At 43.8% G+C, this 22,656-nt stretch overlaps 1 protein-coding gene across 5 annotated transcripts in view; it reads right to left on the reverse strand.

The window, feature by feature from the left end:
- Positions 1-22,656, reverse strand: part of SEC31B (SEC31 homolog B, COPII component) — a 104,680-nt gene that overhangs the window by 38,040 nt on the left and 43,984 nt on the right. For all 5 annotated transcript variants that reach the window (XM_083148492.1, XM_083148493.1, XM_083148491.1 and 2 more), the window contains 5 exons: positions 22,133-22,294; positions 13,029-13,181; positions 9,501-9,731; positions 8,302-8,376; positions 3,534-3,626 (listed from right to left, as the gene is read on the reverse strand). In XM_083148492.1, the coding sequence (XP_083004618.1) occupies positions 3,534-3,626; positions 8,302-8,376; positions 9,501-9,731; positions 13,029-13,181; positions 22,133-22,294 (714 nt within the window). The remainder of the gene's footprint in view (positions 1-3,533; positions 3,627-8,301; positions 8,377-9,500; positions 9,732-13,028; positions 13,182-22,132; positions 22,295-22,656) is intronic.

Raw genomic sequence — 22,656 nt, forward strand, 5'->3', positions numbered from 1 at the left:
GGAGTCTTGATAATGCAACATGGCACCCACCATTCATTCCACCAAAATCTGTGCTGCCAAATCCAAAAATCACTCCTTCCCTTCTGAGTCCTGCCATGCGCCCAACTGGTATTTTTTGGTCACATGTGAGGCATTGCCGTACTCGGGAGAAATTGGGGCACAGATTTTGGGGTGCTTTGTCTCCTTCATTCCTTGTGAAAATGAAAAATTTTGAGCCAGAACTGCATTTTTGTGTAAAAAAATGTAATTTTTCATTTTCACTGCCCAGTTGTATCAAAATTGGTGAAACCCCTGGGGGTTTGAAATGTACACTATACCCCTAGATGAATTCCCTGAGGGGTGTACTTTGCAAAATGGGGTGACTTGTGGGGGGGTTCCACTGTATTGGTGCTTTGGGAGTCTTGCTAATGCAACATGGCACCCACTATTCATTCCACCAAAATCTGTGCTGCCAAATCCAAAAATCACTCCTTCCCTTCTGAGTCCTGCCATGCGCCCAACTGGTATTTTTTGGTCACATGTGAGGCATTGCCGTACTCGGGAGAAATTGGGGCACAGATTTTGGGGTGCTTTGTCTCCTTCATTCCTTGTGAAAATGAAAAATTTTGAGCCAGAACTGCATTTTTGTGTAAAAAAATGTAATTTTTCATTTTCACTGCCCAGTTGTATCAAAATTGGTGAAACCCCTGGGGGTTTGAAATGTACACTATACCCCTAGATGAATTCCCTGAGGGGTGTAGTTTGCAAAATGGGGTGACTTGTGGGGGGGTTCCACTGTATTGGTGCTTTGGGAGTCTTGATAATGCAACATGGCACCCACCATTCATTCCACCAAAATCTGTGCTGCCAAATCCAAAAATCACTCCTTCCCTTCTGAGTCCTGCCATGCGCCCAACTGGTATTTTTTGGTCACATGTGAGGCATTGCCGTACTCGGGAGAAATTGGGGCACAGATTTTGGGGTGCTTTGTCTCCTTCATTCCTTGTGAAAATGAAAAATTTTGAGCCAGAACTGCATGTTTGTGTAAAAAAATGTAATTTTCCATTTTCACATCCCAGTTGTACCAAAATTGGTGAAACCCCTGGGGGTTTGAAATGTACACTATACCCCTAGATGAATTCCCTGAGGGGTGTAGATTGCAAAATGGGGTGACTTGTGGGGGAGGTTCCTAACTTTTAGCACTTATGGTGCCTAGAAACCTACATGGTGCCTAAAAAAAAATCTCATAAAAAGGAGGCTCCAAAATCAAGTAGGTGCTCCTTCTATTATGAAGCCTGTGGTTTGGTCAACGTGCACACTAGGGCCACATATAGGATATTTTTGAAAACAAAAGAATTGGGGGAATCAATTTTTAGTCACATTTCTCTAGTAAAATCTACTGTATTCGTTAGAAAAATGTATTAAAATTGAAACTCTGCAAAAAAAAAGAAATTTTGAAATTTCACCTACACTTTGTTTTAATTCCTGTGAAACACCTAAAGGGTTAACAAACTTCCAAACTGCTGTTTTGAATACTGTGAGGGGTGCAGTTTTTGAAATGGCATCATTTATGGGGGTGTCTCACATACAAGTCCCTCAAAGTCACATCAGAACTGAACTGGTCCCTAAAAAAATCAGTGTTTGAAATTTTCTTGAAAATTTGAGAATTTGCTAGTCATATTTGAAGCCTCCTAGTGTCCAAAAAAATGAAAAGGAAGTTGAAATAATGATTGCTACATAAAGTAGACATATGGTCTTTGTTAGTTATTAACTATTTTGAGTGGTATGATTATTTGTCTCACAAGCAGAAAATGTGACATTTTGCATATTGCTAAATTTTCCATTTTTTCACGATATTTTGGTATTTTTCACAAAAAAACACAGACTGTATCGACCCAAATTTACCACTAACTTGAAGTACAATGTGTCACGAAAAAACAATCTCAAAATCACTGGGATAAGTAAAAGCAAAAAAAAGTTATCCCCACTTAAGTGAGACATGTCAGATTTGAAAAAAAGGGCTCTGTCATGAAGGCACAAACTGGCTCTGTCATGAAGGGGTTAAACAGGCCATAACTAACCCCACATTCACTAGACATAGATTTATGTTTGTTTTTTTGTTTTCTACTGTTTGGTGCATCTGTAACTGATCCAGTTTCTTTAAGTTTGGCAAATGCACTGTGAGTAATGGCCGGCCTTTTTGGGTGCCATCAGTTTAATTTATTTGCAAGAGAACGTGTGCTTCATTCTCCAGATACTAAGAAAACCTCTATATTTTCTGCCGGTGTTCGTGCCATTGTCATTCATGTCACTACTTGCAAAAAAATAAAAATCTGGAAATTGAATAACGATACAATAAACATGAAGAACATCATTGTTTTGATCTGTTTAATGTGTCATATGACTAGCTTTACAATTAAAATACCGTATATACTCGAGTATAAGCCGAGTTTTTCTGCCCAATTTTTTGGGCAGAAAACCCCCTCCTCGGCTTATACTCGAGTCAAGTGGAAAATACACATCTTTAGCAGCGGCGGAGCCGGCAGAACACTAGCTCCGGGCGCAGACATATCACAAAGCGCCGGAGCTGTGCACTGCTGCCGCCGGCTCCCCTGCCTTATCCGCCCGCTCTCCCAGCTCACCCGCCGGCTTCCCTACCTTGCCCGCCCGTTCTCCCGCCGGCGCCGCGCTGCAGCAGGACAGAGCAGGGGCCGGACACACGCAGGAGTGTCAGAGGTTGACACTTCCTGCCTGGTGCTCTGCTCCCTCTGCTCCGTCCTGCGTCTTAAAGTACCGGTACTGTGAATAAAGGTACCAACATGAAATGTTAAATAAATTCTTGTTTGTGTGTGTGTGTGTGTGTGGGGGGGGGGGGGGGGGCAATGAGGGAGCTCTGGGTATGTGCTGTAATAAATTACCTTTATGCTGTTTTTTTACACACTATGTGTACTGTGCATGTCTGTGTGTGTGTATGTAATGTATACTGTGCATGTTTGTGCGTGTATGTATACTGTGCATGTCTGTGCGTGTATGTATACTGTGCATGTGTGTGTATGTATACTGTGCATGTGTGTATACTGTGCATGTGTATGTATACTGTGCAAGTGTGTGTATGTCTGTGTCAACTGTGTGTATACCATTTGTGTGTTTTTGTCAGTATTGTTTGTATACATTGTGAGTTCTTCGCTGTTTGTATGTATACTACCGGTAATACCGTATGTGTGTGTGTGTGTGTGTGTGTGTGTGTCAGACCAGTAACCGCTGTGTTTCCCACCCCCGGCTTATACTCGAGTCAATAAGTTTTCCCAGATTTTTGGGGCAAAATTAGGGGCCTCGGCTTATATTCGGGTCGGTTTATACTCGAGTATATACGGTAATTAGAGTTGCACCCAAGATGGCCACCGTACTGGTGACATTTTACCCCACTCCCATATCATGGATAATATTTATACACTGGATTAATATTTCCTTGAAGTGAGTTTCTGCAATTATAGACCACCCTGTACTTTGGAGACCTGTACACTATAGTACAGTATAACTGGACCGCACATTACCTGGCTAGACACAGACTGGATACTCTGTACAAGATCTTCTCCCTCTGAAGGGCTATTCTTGGTTTGCAAGCTATCCCCCAAGGCAGTAGAGATCTGAAATATACAAGACCTTCTTCATGTGATAATTGATTGGTAGCACTTCTTGTACCCTTAATATTATTGAACCAAATAATGTTGTGACCATAATATAAGAAATGGCTCTATAGAAAGTGTGTTCAGATATTGGTACAGTAAAAAGAGCTGATTATTATTTTGGAAACTTCATGCAATTCATTTAAATTGAACATTGTTTGGCAATTATGTAAACTACATGCACTGAATGCAGGGCCAGATCAAGGCTGGTGGGGGCCCAGGGACATTGACTTTGTGGGGGCCCCCACAAGTGTAATTGCTGCCAAACAACCCACAGTGTCAGCCCTGTCCCCCTTCATCATGCCACCTGCGTCACATACCATTTATTTGGGCCTGCCAATGCCCAATGCTGTTGCTACTCTCAGTCCACAGTTCATCCACCCCGCCACAACCAGTGACAGCATGTCCCCTCAGCACTGCACTGTTTTCCACAGCAGATCCTCAGTCAGTCACAGCGCAGCCTGCTGAGCCGAGCACCCAGTCTAAGACAGAGGGGGAGCGCCGATCAGTATCAGCGCAGCACTCCCCCTCTGTGTTCTAGACTCCGTGCTCTCCTCAGCGGGCTGCCAGCTAGAAAACACATTGCAGAGGGGGGGGGGGGGGGGGGGGGGGGGCTCTGTCCCTGGCTGTGACGAGGAGAGATGGGGAGTATATTGGGCCTCAGGACAGCTTCCCCTATCTTAATCTGTCAATGACTATATGTAATAACTTCATTTAGATGATCCATAAACTGTAGACTGTTATAATAACCTGTCGGCATAGCATTAATTGGAATAGTTTGTTATATTCCTTTTTTTATTATTATGGATAATAGTCTACCAACTTATAGTCTTCTTATATAAAAACACACATATACCATACATATGCACATGAAGTTGCAGTTTAATTTAAAAGTACATCTTATATAGTGGTTTCCATTATGGTTTATGTTCTGTTAAGTGAACTCATACCTCTATTTGAAAAGACCAATGTAAACCACTCTGAACATGTTAATATATATAGAACTTATAACTTGACCTCCATTTTGAACAAAAACTTTACAGTTTCAGAATAACAACAAATACTGCTGTGCTGGTCTTTTTTTATTGGTGCTTCGCGCACAAGCAGTCGTTGCACTACAATGGAGATCCCTGGACTCTTCCTTGCCCCCTAAACAGAGGCTTCACTGCCCCCTAGATGGCAGCAGACTGTCACTGGCAATCTGATGCTGTTCGGCATTCTAGGTCAATGGACCCATTTGAACACGTTTAGAATGGATCCTGCGCATGTGCAAAGTATTGTGCAGCAACGGGCCCAGGTGCAACCAGACCATACCTCACCCCATAAAATATGCACAATGCATTCAAATATATGCACGCTGCTCAGCAGCACTTCAAGATATGTGCACTACATATCATTGCAAACGTGCAGCAGTGTGCTTCTCTTGCTGTAAAAAAGGTGGTAATTCCCTGGTTCAGTAAAGTGGGGCATGGACAGCAGCAAGTCACTTACAGGTTCACTCCCCACTCTGGGAATTGTTGTCGGGGAAGGGAATGCAGGATACCTGCACATACCCCACCATTTGTAATGAGTATGGCAATCATAGGTAAAGCTCTGGAGAATTTTTATATTGGTGTATTTTTTTTGCAACTCCACCGCCCTACTTCTGACATCGCTGATGCTTGGATTCTCAAGCATGAAACAAAAATAGCAATGTTTTTTAAGAACTATCTAAGAACTATCTAAGATTTATCTAAGATTTAAAGTTATAACCACGTTTGTCTCAGTGGATTCTGAGCTTGGAGGCAAATTTGATTTTACATCATAGATCACGTACGTGAATGCTCTTCTTTGGAAAAATGGCCCAGCTTATTTTTTGACGTTGAGTGGACCTCAAACAAAATAACCTACCAATTCTATACAGTACCTGCCAGTATTTCTCAACAGTAAAACATAATCACCGAACTGCAAAACAGTGGGTGTAATGCCTCACTACAAAAGGTACCGTATAAACTCGAGTATAAGTCGACCCGAATATAAGCCGAGGCACCTCATTTAAAAAAAAAAAAATGGGAAAACATATTGACTCAAGTGGGACCCTCACGCGAGTATAAGTCGAGGGAGGGCTTTTTCAGCATAAAAAATGTTCTGAAAAAGTAGGCTTATACTCGAGTATATATGGTATGTAGAAAACACCACAAGGCTTTGATTAAGAAGTGATTAACAGGAATTATACAGTACATTTCCTTGGTTGAACAACATGTTAATGTGTGCGGTTTCATTGGGCAGTATTCAATGAGGAAAATTCGCAGTGTTTTATGGCGAATTTCTGCTTTTTTCACGTTGGTCGGAGAATTTTGGTCTCAAAAAGCGAACAACCCTATTCAATGTGATATTTTCGCCGTCGGCGAACAGTGAATAATGTATGGTTCTCCATCTGATACTTGCCGCCAATCGCCATGTCTTGTCAATAGGATTTTGGGTACTTCTTTACTTTCACGGCGCCAGCATGGCGCCGCGCGTACTTCCGGGTTACGCTCGCCACTAATTAAGTAAAATAAACTAAGTTAACGCCATGCCAACATGGATAGTTCATACCTCCACTATCCATGTTGGCATGGAGTTGATTTTAATTAGCGTGGCGAGCCACCGAGCCCGCAGCGTGGGCGAGCGAAGCGAGCCCCGCAAGGGGACTCTGACGCGCGGCGCCATGCTGGCGCCGTGAAAGTAAAGAAGTACCGGATTTTGCATTGAGATTCGCCGTCTCTTGCTGTCACTCGCCATGAGTGTATTCAATGAGAAGACGGAGAATAAATTTCTAGGTTAATTTCTCCGTGCCTCTCCGTGTATCACTCGCCATCTTTTCATGGCGAAGTGGAATGTGAACTTTTAAAATAATGTTGTTGTTTTTTAAAATTTGGTATAAAAAAATCAGGAATTTTATTCTGAGAAGGGGTATGCTATTTTTATTCATGTGCTTACAGAACATGAATATATATTTAATTGAAAAAATATATATATATTTTTTTTTTACACATAGCAGCCAGCAGGGGGCCGGGAGCCGCTCATTAGATATTCATATATTCACTGCTCCCGATCATTACATATGCACGATCGGGTGCAGTGAATACCCGGTCCCCTGTTGGCTCTCCCGGGGGGCAGCCTGTGCTGCCTGGCTCCCGGGGAGCCCACCTCGCCCCCACATACGTTCTGGGGCAGGCATGGAGACTTCCATCTCCCTGCCTGCCGCTGTCCTCAGGCTCCCTGCAGCGTCACCTCATACGCCGGATTGGCTGAGACTCGCCACGAGGGGTGGCGAGTCTCAGTCACATTGAATACTATCTAAAGTCCCGTGACGGAGAATCTCCAAACATGGAGAATCTCCGCAAAAACACGGGGAGTGCATGGCGAGAGAAAAAAAACTCTCGCCATGCACGGAGAATATTCTCATTGAATACTTCCCATTGACTCCAAAGTGCAACTTTTTTAAATGACTACTTTATTTACAAAGACACGCATTATACAGGTAAAATACAAGTGTGCATAAGGTATTATTGCTCAGAACAGCTCCTATACTGGGGCTGTCATACACAGATGAAGTATAACAGTCAGTGGACTCCGACATAATTTCTGCCACACTAGAATCCCAGCTGTATCTATATTCAGCTCTGATGGAAAGCAGTGCGTGGAATTTGCTGTGTTAATGAATTATTGTCTGTAGCCTAATGTGCAGAATCCAGTTACATTGCGTACTATTTACAACACTTCTGCATACTGTATATGTTTTTGTGCCACAGAGTGTGACTATAATTACTCTACGCAGGCTCTAGTTCTGCCATTGGAACCACTCTAAACTTCTGTGCTGTTGCTACTGCTCTGCTTTGTATTTGTAACCATAAGGGGACACCAAACTTTGATCCAGTTATAAATTCCTATCAAAGAGCTATCTTTGGATGCATTATTTTCTTAAAAGGTATTTTATTAAGTACAAACAGTCGATGGTGAAGAAAATGATTAGTCAGTCCAAACAACAAAAAAAGAACCAAAACAGCACATCAATTGAATTCGTCATAGCACAGAACTACTGTACATCTATGTAGAAAATAAAACTTTTCTAGATAAATATCTCTGCCTATCACAATACAAAACATTCCCATATATCCATCATCATACCCTCGAAGATCTTTTTTCTTCTGAGAAACACTTATTTTAAGTTGGCTATATTCTTAAACAAACTTTTCTGCCTCATGTTAGTGGCTGCAATATGTAAATTATACCATACTATCCGACCACAACAATCATACATTACACAGGTTCTGTGGATGGCTGTCCCCAAGCATTTGCTTCAGCTATGTAAATTGTGAGAATCCTGTTTTTAAGGGATAGTATAGTCAGCTAAGTATACTCAGACCTAATGGACTACTGTGTAACAGGAAATAAGTACTGTATTACAGCAATCTAGAGCTCTGTTGAAAACTGCACTTTCCTAACTGGAAAGAAATTACACAAAGTACACCCACAATTTGTGGCAGGACAATTTTGGGGATACAAGGGCCCAAATTAACATTGGTCAACGGTCTTCATGCAAATTTGTTAAATTAGCGGGTACAATTCCTGGATAGTTAAATCTCATCTCTGTTCCTATATTAAGACAAACCTTCTTATCCAGCTCTTCTTTATTATATCCCAGCAACTTTAAGAACTTTTCCCTTGCATCCTGTTCAAAGTTAACCTGAAATGACCCAAAAAAATAAAAATCAGGGAAAAAAGATTATATAGAAAAAATTTCAACATGAGCGGATTTTTTTGGCCTACGGGTGCCGGGAAAAAAATTCTGATACTCTTAAGGGGCATACACACGTGAGATGTGTGCTAAGCAATTTTGCTTGTGTCCAGATCTCCCATGGAGAGCACATACACACGCGGAGATTTGTACTAAGCAATTTTGCTTAAGCAAAAAAAGGCCAGGTGATCAGAATGAGAGTTTGTGATCAGTATCTCTATTAAGGGTTGTTCACACGGAGCAAATTTGTGCTATTTTCTAAGCAATCTGACTAGATTGCTTAGAAAGTAAGCACAGATCTCTGTGTGTATGCTCCGAGAGATTAAATATCTCTTGCTAACTAAGTCAGTGCATGCAGTCACAATCTAGTCAGATTGCTTAGCAAATGAGTGCAAATCTCTCTATGTGTACAGAATGAGATACTGATCACAATCTCTCATTCTGAACCACTACCGGCCTTTTTTTGCTTAAGCAAAATTGCTTAGAAAAATTGCTTAGCACAAATCTCTGCGTGTGTATGTGCTCTCCATGGGAGATCTTGACACCAGCAAAATTGCTTAGCACAGATCTCTACGTGTGTATGCCCCTTTACAGAGAGATTTGCAGTCACTTGCAAGGAGAGATCTGTGCTTACTTTCTAAGCAATCTAGTCAGATTGCTTAGAAAATACAGTAGCACAAATTTGCTCCATGTGTATGCCCCTTAAGGAGCCGTGATTCAAAAAAGATTGGGAACTGCTGCACTAGACAAAAAAAGCACTTAGACAGTGATAACACATATCACTCATAACGCTTACCAAAATACATTTTCTCAGACAAAAAGAGCATTAGAATTCTATTCTACAGTAGGTTTTATCTTTATTATTTAGCCTTGTTCTATAATATACAACATGACATTATAGAAGATGAATGGTATGTGCATCTGTAAATGTTACAAATATAGTATTTCAAATCAGATACTTTGGGATTTACTAGCAGAGAGCTTCAAATAGCATGAACTATATTTGTCACTATCACCTACATGTGGTGCAACAGTCCTAACTCCATAGCTATGATTGAAACAAGCACAAATACCTTGAGGAAATTCCAAATATTCTTGTCAAAGGCATGTGAAGAGTTCTGTACTTTATTCTGGCAGTAACCCTGGAGATTGCCAGACAGCAGAGCTGCTTGTAGCTCACTAGACCGCATTAGGAACTCCTTTTCTGTAGTCACCTGACTGATGTAGACCTGGCGAGATGCAGGTTCCTGCGTTGGCTGCGCAGTTGCTTTGGGACAATCAAATGAGACCAGTTTTCCACCAAACTGACACAGAAAACACACAGATTAACAGATCATACAATCATGTGGTTATTTTCATATACAAATATTTACACTTCAGCAGCAGCAGCATAAAATCAAGAGGTAATGACACTTGTGATGCTGTTAACATTTTAACAACCTATAATCAAACCAGCAGTTGTCAGCAACAAGCTCCTTCTAAAGAGAACCAACTAAAAAATATTATCAGTCCTTTTCTGAAATGGGGTATGCAAACACAGAGGGAACCCAGTCACAAGCCGTAGAAAAATATGGATAAAAAAAATAATAGGTACTGATTTTTCTAATTAATCTCAACACATGAAGTTAATGTAAGTCCATTATATAGTAGTAGAAGTATAGCAATAAATTACAGTACCAAAAGTAAATAACTGTCTCAACTGGAGAACCACACTCAACTGTTTAATCAGAGGCAGAATAGAGGAGCAAAGACACCGATTAAGAAAGTCCACCATTAAAACGGTGCAGTGGATTGCTCAAAAAGAATTAAAAATATTTTCTCCTTCAGCCAAGAAAAGCACACACTGAAAAAAGGGCAGAGTGACAGGACGGTAACTCTAGAATAACTGCCTGCAGCACCTTTCAGCCATAGCTTGCCTTGGTGGCAATGAGCACACTCAGCATAAAGACACCGGGTGCATTCATTGCGTTGCCCTAACTTAACCCTTTGAGTGCCAATGTTGCTGTGAAAGATCCTCAAAATATCCATTAACAATTCCAGTGCCGCTCACAGAGACTGTCCTTTTTTTGGGTGCAGTATTTAACTAAACTTCATTTAATTGACTTGACATTTATTTGTATTTATTTCTACTTAAAGCAGAGTAACTGTGAGCGATGCTGGGATTTTTAGCGGATATTTTGAGGGTCACTTACAGCATCGTTGGTACTCAAAATGGTAAAATTCCAAAACTTAAGTACACACAGACATTTCTAAAAAGCCAAAAGCTGCAAGATCCTGAAAATGGAAAGCCTCTTAAATCATACTATTCTTCTGGCAACAAGGGAGATAGGGATTTCTCATAAGGAGTGTTAGCAGTGGAGCCCTGCAATCATACTGGAAGGCAGCTAGGACAATAACTCCAAAATGCAGAAAATGGTTTTCTTTAAGTAAGAATTCCCCAGATCAACATTTATCACATAAAAGTGTTCAGACCGGTCCCCTTCATACCAGGTCTACCAGTCTGTTCAAATTCAGTTTTGGGCAACCATTGCCACGGCACATTCGGCCAGCTAATGATTAGGAGAAGGAGTCAAGTTTGCTGTCTTATGGAGCCCATACACGGTCCGTTGTGTACGGCTCCGTTCTGTAGTATGGGATGCGCGCTCCCGCACATCACATAGTACGGTACAAAAAGTATGTGCTGCACATACTTTTTGTACTAGGTACACATCGGATCGTATCACAGTGCATGCACACTGCATGCACTAGGGATGCGATCCGATGTGTACTATTTAAGTCCCAAACGGATCCGTTAAACGGACCGTGTATGGGCTGCTTTACTCTGGTTTAGGATTATGGATTTAAGGGCATGCAATTTCCTGGGTCCATCTGCTTGGTTTAACAGGGTTCTTAAAAAACAAAGTTGGCTGCTTAAGTTACATGGGAATTAGACATTGGTAGCTACCACAGTCGAACCTGGGTAGACTGTGATGTAAAAGGGTGACTCATTGAAAGCCTATGGAGAGCCGGCTCACTTGCACTTGGAGATGATGTAATCTCCAAGTGCCGCCAGAGGGAACATCCACCACTAAGATCTAGCCTGCAGGGTTTCAAGTTGATGTGAAACAGCTTGAAATGGTGTTCAATTACCCAATTTTCCACTGGAAACTTAGGTTTTTAGTGGAAAAGGAATATAACTAGTCCACTAGGACACAATACATTAATGTGTGCACATTTGGAAGCTTAAACTGACATGACCAAGCAATATGATTTGATCATGGAATCCCTGTTTTAAGATGTACTCAAAAGCTCACATACAATTCTATATGTAGGGAATTGCACATAACACATAAACAAAAGAAATGTCATCAAACCATATGAGATGGGGCAGCAGCGACCAGCATGGGGCAAAAAAGTGCCCAATTACGGCAAGGGAAGGCAGGGCAGGGATTCAGATGGGCAATTAGTCAAATTTTTTAAATTGCAGGGAAAGTTGCTTACCCTCATGAGGCCTAGTCAGACCAGGATTTAAGGACGTCAACTAGAGCCAGTGCTATGGAAAAGCCATGCTGGCAGCTATGGGGTGCTGGTGTCCACTGTGAGCTCCCTAGCTCCCAACATTTTTTGACAAGAAAAGGCTTATTGTCAATGTCAATGTTGCCTGTAATATTAAGAAACATAAATGGGGTTCTGTTGGAGCTCAGATTAAGTGCATAGCACTCTATAGTGCATGGAAAATGTTAACCCCATTAAAAGCAAAAAAAACGAAAACAAAAAACATTGGACTTGCTCTGTTAAAAGGGACGAAGGGTTGGTTAAACATGCCACACACTTCTTAACAGTGCTAGATGCTAGGCACCTGAACATTGCACCATGGATGGGCACATTTACTGTTTTTGGATTTGATTGCTGCTTTAATGGTGTGTACACACGATGAGATTCCTTTGCTATTCGACTAATGGCGCATACACATGGTACAATTCATAATACAATTTTGACTATTTGTTTGTTAACAGTTTCTCATATAGCGCATTATATTCCGTTGCGCTTAACAAAAGGACTATATAGTCAAAATCGCATCGGGATCGCATTTTTTAACGTTGCGATCCCAATGCGTGCTCCCACACAGCACAAATCGAAGCCCGATAGACAGGGTTGCATTGGATATATAGTACAGATCTGTACTATATACTCAAAATTGCATGCATGTCTCATGGCTTGCTGTGCGATCCGATCGCATCGGGATCGAATAGCACAGCTGTCGACCGTGTGTACACACCATAAGATGCTATGCAATCTTTGCTAACTCTTTGCTATTTACATACAATTCATGCTATCTACATTCAATCTGCACTATGTAGTCATTGCTGCACTGTCTATTTGGCTTTTCGATTTCAGCTGAACGGGAGCACGCATCGGCCTCGAATCCCGATAGAAAGCTTAAAAACATGTTCTATCTCCATTCAATGTCTACGCGTTCCAGATTGGATTTTGACTATAATGTTAAACTCGGAGGGGAAATTGCACTGTGTACACACACCATATGGCATCTATTATATTTTATTTAAAAAGCAAAATAAAACAAATCCTCAAGAAATGGCTCTATTACTGTGCTTGCTTACTGCAAATGACACTCCAACAGGTCTCCGAATCCAACGAGGAGGCTTTTTTAATGGTGGTATAACAGTGGTCTGTGCAACCTGCTGTGGCACTTGGAGAGGAGGTAGAGGTTGCCCTGTTCCAAAAGGATCTAAATTATTAAAGGAGGATGATATCTGAAAAAGCAAAAGAGCAAGTTAATGACAATCTAAGCTTCAATGGAAACGAACTAGACTATCGGGAAAGTTTTATAATATTTATTTTAAACAAACACAGGATAGCATTTAATTATTAAATGTGTAACGGTAAACAGATTTTTATCTATCAAAGAGATCAAGATGGTCATAGAAGTAGTCATGACAAAAGAATCTAACATGGGCATCTGCCATGTTAATAGAGGATATAAAGAGAATTTGGACTGCCCATCACATCATCCAATGGCAATTCTGGAAGAAGAAAAATCCAATTATTTAAGTAGGGCCTATTGCAATGCCTGAGATTACAAGATCCTTTGGGCTTGTCTTCTAGCAGTGGAGTGGTGAATTTAATTACTCTGTGAATGTGCTATGGAGACGAACCACGTTGAGCCACTTCAAGTTCTGTTTGCAGCATCATCAGCATCTCCTCTTGTTTTTGCCCACCAGCTATACTAGACAGTGGTCAGGGAACTCGGTCCTCATTACCCCACACAGTGCATGTTTTGCTGGTAACCCAGCAGGTGCACAGGCGTACTAGTTACTCACAGACACATATTATAAGGTCCGCAGGTGGAGTTAATTATTTCACTTGTGATTCTGTGAGGAGACCTGCAAAACATGCACTGTGTGGGGTAATGAGGACCGAGTTCCCTGACCACTGCTCTAGAGCCTGCTGCAATGGGCATTATATGAACAGATACTGGTTACTATATTCACTTTCTAATAACTATGAGCTCATTGAGGTGCATTTCTTTACATATATATTTTAATATTGTTTTTACTTTATTTTTTTTTATTAATGTGTTCACTATTCTATTTATACCTCCAATGCATTTCTTTTTAATAAAGTATTTTTATTTCACAGGTCGTTAATACAGAACAGAACAACAAATCAAGCATTATGCATGTGGAACAGTCAATCAAAATCAAACATTGGATATCAAAATGTACCTTATATTCACATACAATATCGTCACCTTACATATGTATTGAAAATATAATAAAGAATCAATTGATAAAGAGAGATGATATCGCCATCCTATTCTGACTGAGTATCAATATTTTAGTTTTTTGTTTATTTTGAATTATACATTAAGAGAAAGAGAAAGAGAAAAGAAGAAGAAGAGGTGAGAGGAAGAGAGAGAACATTAGTCGTTAATTAATGTGCATATTAGGGGTTCAATCCCATTTAGGGTAGTATATCTATACATAATCTTGGGTTGATCAGTTCTTACATATATATGAGCGGTATGGTTATCAGCGTCCACAATTAACATTATAGCCCAGCTTTGTATCATCAGGAATGTGCGGAGTGCGGAGACTCCAGCCACCTGCCCCATATCTTGTCAAATTTAGGCAAGGTACCCCGAGACATGTATACATATTTTTCGTGCTGTACTGTGGTGTTAACTAGAGCTCTCCATTCCATCATCGTGGGTCCCGAGCTAGCCATCCAATGTCTAGCTATGACAACTTTGGCTAGGGAACACAAGTTGGTCACGTATTGTCCCTCCGTGTTATTCAGTGATGTATTTTCCTTGCTTCCTAAAATACACATCTTGGGCGTCAGGGTTTGCCCAGATATCCCAGTTGATACAATGGCTGATTTAACCGTCACCCAGAAAGAGTTAACCAGGGGACATTCCCAGAGGAGATGCCATAGGTTCCCGTGTGAAACCACATTTTGGGCAGGCCGGCGAGGCCCGTCCGCCAAATTTAACCATAGTGCACGGTGTTAGGTATGTTCTGTGTACAATAAATAGCTGGACTTGTTGAAATCTTGCGGAGACCGTGGCATATCGTGGTGATGCCAGAGCCTCCTCCCACTCCTCCTCCTCAAAGGCACCCACATCGACCTCCCACTTGGCCTTTAAGGCGGGAAGCGAGTCCTTATGTAAAAAGGATAACAGAAATGAATAGGCCAGAGAGATGGTTTTTACCTGTCCAAGATTAGCCAGGAATATTTTTGCCGGGGAGGATAGTAGCACAGGGGGGCTGTTGTTAAACTGGGTATTAAGGGCGTGGCGCAACTGCAGGTATCTAAAGAAGTACACCTGAGATAACCCATATTCCTCCTTTAGCTGTTGAAAAGATTTTAGTACGGTTGCCTCATATAGTTGTCCAATCGTCACCACTCCCCCAGATGACCACAGACTCCTGCCCGACAAGCAAGCGAGTTCAGGCAATTTGGTAGAATGCCAGAGGGGAGCTCCAGGGTCTACAGCCGTGTATCCCATCAAGGATTGGGCCTCCTGCCATATCTTGATGGCCTGGACCACCAGTGGAGGGGCCCCCCCGGGTATCCTCCCACCCAATAGTAGCTGCGTGGGTGTGATGTCGGGACATATTTGGTGCAAAAATGTGGTCGGGAGCGAGCTCTGGTCAGTGTCCTGCATCCAATGCCTAAGGTGCGAGAACTGGCCAGCGTAGTAGTATAGTCTGAATTGTGGTAAAGCCAGACCCCCATCTGTCCGTGGTCTAGTAAGGGTGCTGACGCTGATTCTGGGGCACTTACTAGCCCATATCAGTGAAGATAGTAAGCTATTTAGGTGCCTGAAAAAGGAAGCGGGCACGTACACCGGGGACTGATTTAAGACATATGTTATCTTGGGCTGTAAGATCATTTTTACTAAGTTGACCCTACCGATGACATTTAGGGGCAACTTGGTCCACACCGACAGTTTGTCCTTAACGACGGACAGCAGTGGGTGTAGGTTTCTAGGGATAAAGTCCTGACTGGTGTTGGTGATATTAATCCCCAAATATTTGAAGTGGGAAACCCAGGCAAGTGGGAGAGGGGTGCCCAGGGCCAGGGGTGGTGGGCCTCGTAGGGGCATCATGGAGGATTTAGACCAGTTCACAGTGAGGCCAGAGAAACCGCCAAACTCCTCCATCAGCTGCAGGGCAATCGGTACAGACAGTCTATAGTCTTTTAAGAAGAGAAGTAAGTCATCGGCATAGAGTGCCACTGTGTCCGTCCTCTGACCCAGTTGGAGCCCAACAATGTCTCGGTGTGTCCTAAGGATGCAAGCAAGCGGTTCAATAGCTATAGCGAAAAGACCAGGGAAAAGGGGGCATCCCTGTCTAGTACCCCTTCCCAGCACGAAGGGAGGTGAGACCTGGCTATTGACAGAGACCCTGGCCATCGGGTGGAGGTACAGCAGCTGGACCCATTTTAAGTATTGTGGGCCGAAGCCCATACGTCTCATTACCTGCCATAGATAAGGCCATTCGACTGAGTCGAAGGCCTTATTGGCGTCAAACGAAACAATAGCAGAGTCTGTTTCCTCCTCATGGGTGGCCTGAATATGTGTAAACAGCCGTCTTAAATTTATACTGGTGGACATACCTGGCATGAAGCCGGTTTGGTCCGGATGAATAACGGACAAAATCACACCATTCAGCCGAATAGCCAGGACCTTCGCCAAAATCTTGACGTCAGTGGTAATCAGGGAGATAGGTCTGTATGAGTCGGGGTGTTCAGGGTCTTTCCCGGGCTTAGGTATAACGACTATAACGGCCTCGGACATAGAGTCCGGTAGGACATTTAGATCAAGGAGGTCATTAACCCCTTCACGACATATGACATATATACGTCATATGTCGGTTGCGGGGGAATCAAGCCAGCTCACGGAGTGAGCTGGCTTGAAAGAGAGCAGGTAATGGCTGTATATTACAGCCAGGTCCCTGCTCTCACGGCCACGAGCGGCGAGTTCGCCGATCGTGGCCGTTTAACCCTTTAAGCACCGCGGGCAAAGCGCCCGCAGTGCTTAAATAGCTGATCGAAGGGGGGGCGCCCCCCTCCGGCGCCGATCGGGGCCCCCCGCAGCGAGATCGGAGGGTGCCGATCGGTTGCCATGGTAGCCAGGGGTCTAATGTAGACCCCTGTGCTGGCCGTGTATGCATACCTATTACATCCTGCCTCAGGCAGGATGTAATAGGAAGTGCATAAAATCACTACGTTCAGCCATAGAGCTCTATGGCTGAACCTAGTACAGGCGATCGCACCCCCTAGTGGTCAAGTACACTAGGGGGCCTTGTAGTAAAAGTAAAAAAAAAAAAAATAAAGTTTAAAAATAAAAAAAAAATAAAAAAATATTAAAAGTTCAAATCACCCCCCTTTCCCCATTTACCAAATAAAAATAAATAAAAAAAATAAACATATTTGGTATCGCCGCGTTCCTAAAAGTCCGATCTATTAAAATATAACATTAGTTATCCCGCACGGTTAAAGGCGTAAACGGAAAATAATCCCCAACGCCAAAACTACGTTTTTTGGTCGCATCGCGTACCCAAAAAAAAATAACTAAAAGAGATCAGAAAGTCGCCCATATCCCATAATGGTATTAATTAAAAAGTACACTTCAGCCCGCAAAAAATGAGCCCTCACCCAGGTCCGTAGGTGGAAAAATAAAAAAGTTATAAGCCGCAGAACATGGCGACGCAACGCAAATTAGAAAAACCGTAAAAGTTGCGATTTTTTTTTTTAGTGGTAAAACATAACGAAAACTATATAAGTTTGGTATCACCAGAATCGTAACGACCCATAGAATAAAGATAACCCATCATTTTAAACGAACTATGAACTCCAAAAAAACCGTAACCAGCGCAAAATTGTGCAATGGCGTTTTTTTTTTTTTTTACCCCACATTGAATTATTTCCTGATTCCCCAGAATATTATACGGTATAGTAAATGGTATCATTACAAAGTACAACTTGTCCCGCAAAAAAAAAGCCCTCATGTGTCTATATAGCCGGAAAATTAAAAAAGTTACGCTTATTTGAACGCAAGGAGGAAAAAAAAAAAAAAATTACCTTAAAAGGCAATGTCGTGAAGGGGTTAAATAGATTCAATAGCTTAGGGGCGAACAAGTCCAAGTGTGTCCTGTATAGTTCCACTGGAACCCCGTCCACGCCCGGAGACTTATCACCGGGAAAGGACCGGATCGCAGCCTCTATTTCAGCAATTGTAACAGGTGCCTCGAGGGAGGATCTGGCTTCCTCGGGCAGTGTGGGTAAGTCGATGCGGTCTAGGTAGTCAGTGAGTTCCCCCAGCGAGCATCTCAGGCGTGAGCGGTATAGCTCTTGGTAAAAGGTAAGGAACACATCCGCTATTTCCCTGGGGGATGTCCTCAGTACCCCGTCGGTGTCAAATATTTGGGCCACAGAGTTGGCAGGGCGGTCCAAGTGTACCAGGTGAGCCAGAAGGCTGCCTGTCTTGTCCGCATTCATGTAAAGTTTGTGGGATTTAAATAACAGGCTACGGGCGTTACGCTCCTCCAAATGGGAAACCCAGGTAGTTTGTGCTAACTCCCACCTTGCCCTGGACTCCTCCGAGCCCTCCTCCAGGTGTGTGATCTCTGTGTGCCGACATTCGTCCTCCAATTCAATACCCCTAGCTTTATGTGTTCGTTTAATAGAGGCAATTTTAGATATGAGGGTGCCCCTCAGGTATGCCTTGAATGCTTCCCACACTACCGGGGCAGGGGCTGTGCCTGTGTTGATATCAAAGTACCCATCCCACAGAGTCTGGAGGTCCGAGGACTCTCCAAGTTGTAATAACCAGGAGGGATGTAGTTTCCAGAAGGACTGTCCCCTCTGGCATTCCATCCCCACCGTCAGCATCAGAGGAGAGTGGTCCGAGACACCCCTCGCTTTGTAGCAGATGTCTTGGAGTCTGGGCAATACTGAGGGAGTGACTAGGGCTAGATCAATGCGCGAGAAGGAGTTATGAGTCTTGGAGAAGCAGGAGTATTGGGTGACCGCGGGGTGCTTTAGTCGCCAGGCATCCCTCAAACCAATCGACTCCACATACTTTGCAAAGCCTGTGGGGCGGTCGTCAGTAGGGACGGAACCGGGGGGCCACCATCTGTCTAGCCGTTGGTTCATTAGTTTGTTAAAATCCCCAAGGCATATAACTGGTGTATCAGGGGATTGGGCCACATAGGCAGCAGCTTGTTTTAAGACCTCATAGTTGAAAGGAGGGGGGACATAAACCGCCAGGATAAAGAAGGACTGGGAGTATAGTTTACATTGGAGGAAGACGTACCTACCCAGTGGGTCAGTCTTAACATCTATCAGCACAAATTGTACAGATTTGTTAATTAGTACAGAAACCCCTCTAGAGTGAGTCGTGTGGGAACTATGGTATGCCCATCCCACCCAGGGCCTGCGTAAGGACATTAGTCTATTTCCCTCCAGGTGGGTCTCGATCAGGCAGGTGATGTCCGAGCCGTACTGCCTAACCATTTTAAGAACTAGGGAACGTTTAACTCTATCATTTATCCCCCGGACATTCCAGGTTAAAATGTTAAGTTGCGTCATATTGAGTTATAGGGCGCGGGCCGTAGAAAGCTGTTATATCAGTGCTGCCACCTTGTAGACCTGAATATACCACAACCATTACTTCAAAAAGCATCATACCCTTCAATTGTATGCATATCAAATCAATATACCTTGCATGACTAATAGAGAAAGAGAAAGAAGAAAAACAAGAAGACATAGAAAAAACAATCCCAACAAAATACACCCCCTCCCTGTATACCTCCCCCAACCTAGGCATACTTGTAACCCTAACCTAGTAACTATGGAGACCAAGAAAGGTCAGCAATATCTAACAAACTATGGGAGCAGTCCGTTAATAACTACCAATGCAAGCATCGGGGCCCCCTGGCCATATATTGGGCCTTCACTTGTCTAAAGCGACACTTATGCAAAAAGTACATAACATTTAGTAACATTCCCCCCGCCACCCCCCCCCCTCCCGCATAAGGCATAATAAATCAAATCAATTGTAGCACATCTCTAATAATATTCACGTTAATCGAACAACATCGGTACCACTCAGGCGTCTTGGGATCTCCTGAAGAGCTTATAAGAGGGTAGAATGGAATGTCCGCATAAGTGTAAATCAAGTCCTTCTTCTGGCTGTTGTAGAGAATCAGGCCGGAGCCAACTGGCGAGCACCAGGCGCAAATCTATCGAGCCAGGCTGCCACCTCACGAGGGCTGCTGAAGAATTTAGTCTCTCCCTCCGCCACCACCCGCAACCGGGCCGGGAAGAGCATGGAGTAGGGAAGGCCCAAGTCACGTAACCTGCGTTTCACGGGGAAGAAAGAGGCCCTCTCCTTCTGTACCTCTATGGCGAAGTCAGGAAACGTAGAGATGGTGACGCCATTCCTGATCATAGGGCCTTTGGTGCGGTTCAGTCGCAGGATCGTATCACGGTCCTTATAATGTAGGAGTTTGGCTATAAAAGTTCTGGGTGGGGCCCCCGGAGGGAGTGGACGGGTGGGGATTCTGTGGGCTCTCTCGACAGCAAATTGGGGCGAGAAGGATTCTCTGCCAAATGTCTCGATCAGCCAGGCCTCCAAAAAAGCCTCTGGCGCCGAGCCCTCCTCCTTTTCCGGCAGGCCAACGAAACGGACATTATTTCTCCTCAAACGGCCCTCCATATCCATTAGTTTATTCTGAATACTTGTGACCTGCTGTGTCAGGGTAGAGACTGTGGTTTTCATAGGATCAATTGCGTCTTCAACCGTTGAGACCCGGGTCTCCACCTCCCCCACACGCTCCCTGATGCGCTGCACGTCCTGTCTAAGGAGGGACAGGTCACACTGCACCTTCTCCATTTTATCAGATAAACGTTTCTCAGTGCCAGCAATGGCCTCCAGGATTTGTTGGAGGGATGGGGGTGCAGGTGAAGTGTCATCAGGGGGGGCTTCAGAGCCAGCTGGGTCCCCAGAGTTTTGCCCGGAGTCCCCCGGCGGTGCCGGTGGGCCCTGCGCCTCCTGCCCCCTCGCAAACTTGGCCAGCTTTGCTGCAGAGGTGCTATGATTCTGCTTCACCATGGTTGAATGGTGCCAGGCTAATATATACCCCCTCCTCAGCTGAGGCAGTCTCTGTTAGTGTAGATTATAGTGCTGGATCTATTGGTGGGGTGCGAGTTGCTGTAAGCCACCCTCACCACAGGCAGTTCAGGGCAATGGCGATTCTGTGTGAAACACTCTGGGCAGGTGCAGTAGGCTGGGGATATGAAGCCCTTCTGAGGGGGTTGCTGCAGGCTTGTGCGCTTGTAAGTGTGCTGCGTTGAGCCCAAGATGGCGCCCGCAGCACGGGACTCACCAGGCTCCGGGTGGACAGATTCAGGATGTTTCCCCCACGATGGTGGACGCCGTTGTCAGGCGGAGGGCATCGGCGGGTGAGTCGCTCGCGGGGATCACCTCCGCGACGCGGCCTCAGCTGCAGCAGCAACAGGCGCCCGGGCGGATGTGCGCTGCACGGCGGGGGAGGTAGGCCGCAGTCCTCTCCTCGGTCCGGCGGGCTGGCTGCGACGCCGGGACCGAATCTGTCGGGCGGGCGGCTAGTCCGGGGTAAGCCTGAGTCACCGGGCTACCGCTGGCGGGGGAATCAGGCGTCGCAAGAGGCACAGGATGGGGTGTCGGATGGTTAGCCAGGGAGCTCCTTCCAAGCGCGTCCTACCCGCTCGCCGCCGTAACCACGCCCCCACCTCCAATGCATTTCTAATCAAATGTTGCATTTATTGTCAAGTCAACACAATTGTATAACAGTGTTTTTTCTAAGTTCTGCTGAAACTCTCCCTTTATATTGGTTTGAAAAAATGGCAGTTAGGAGCTGATTAGCTAATGTGTTATCACCTTCCACTTTATCGCTTTACTAGCCTTAATACATCTGCCCCTGAGTGCGTTTCCCAATTTGGCCAACCCTTTGTGGTTTTTATGTTCCCCATCAATTGAAACATACTGTATTGACAGAAAGAGAAGATACGCCTAATGGTGGTTCTTATTCCATCTGAGTTTGTCTTAATATCATGTTGGTCATTGATTTTCTATCCTATCACTTTCTGGCTACAAACTTTACAATCATTAGTATAGTTTCTCTTTCAAAACAAAATGGAAGGATGTACGTACCATATCAGCCTGGCTCCTCTGTTGAGCTTCCAGGCTACCACCCATGATAGAATATACACTGATCCAACCATCAAGAGAGGCAGCAGATAGCACTGAGGGGTTACGCGGGCACCACTGGACATCAAAGCACCACTGGTTGTTAATTGGCAGTTCATACACCACCTACAATTGGATTGGAAAATATAAGACAAACTGAGTTTTAATGTGTCCTAGGCTACAATATATATATTAAGCTACATGTTCTACACATGAGCAGTGTTCCCACTATAGGACTTGTATGCTAACCATCGAGTTAGTGTACAAGAATGAATTAGCCCTCGAGTCTGTATACAGAGCAGAATAGAACCTTACTAGGCAGATAAAAGCTGCAGATGCTACATTGTAGCACTTCCTATACAGATTCAAGAGACACAGTTGGGCACATCTATACAAATATCATATGAAATTAATCAGAGCAGTCCCCTTGTGCTTCCTTGTCGCATTGCATATTGATCGGGCAGCACGGATGGTGTAATGGTTAGCAT

This window comes from Crinia signifera, chromosome 6 (assembly GCF_055691185.1).
Source record: "Crinia signifera chromosome 6, ASM5569118v1, whole genome shotgun sequence".
In the NCBI taxonomy this organism is placed as follows: Eukaryota; Metazoa; Chordata; class Amphibia; order Anura; family Myobatrachidae; genus Crinia; species Crinia signifera.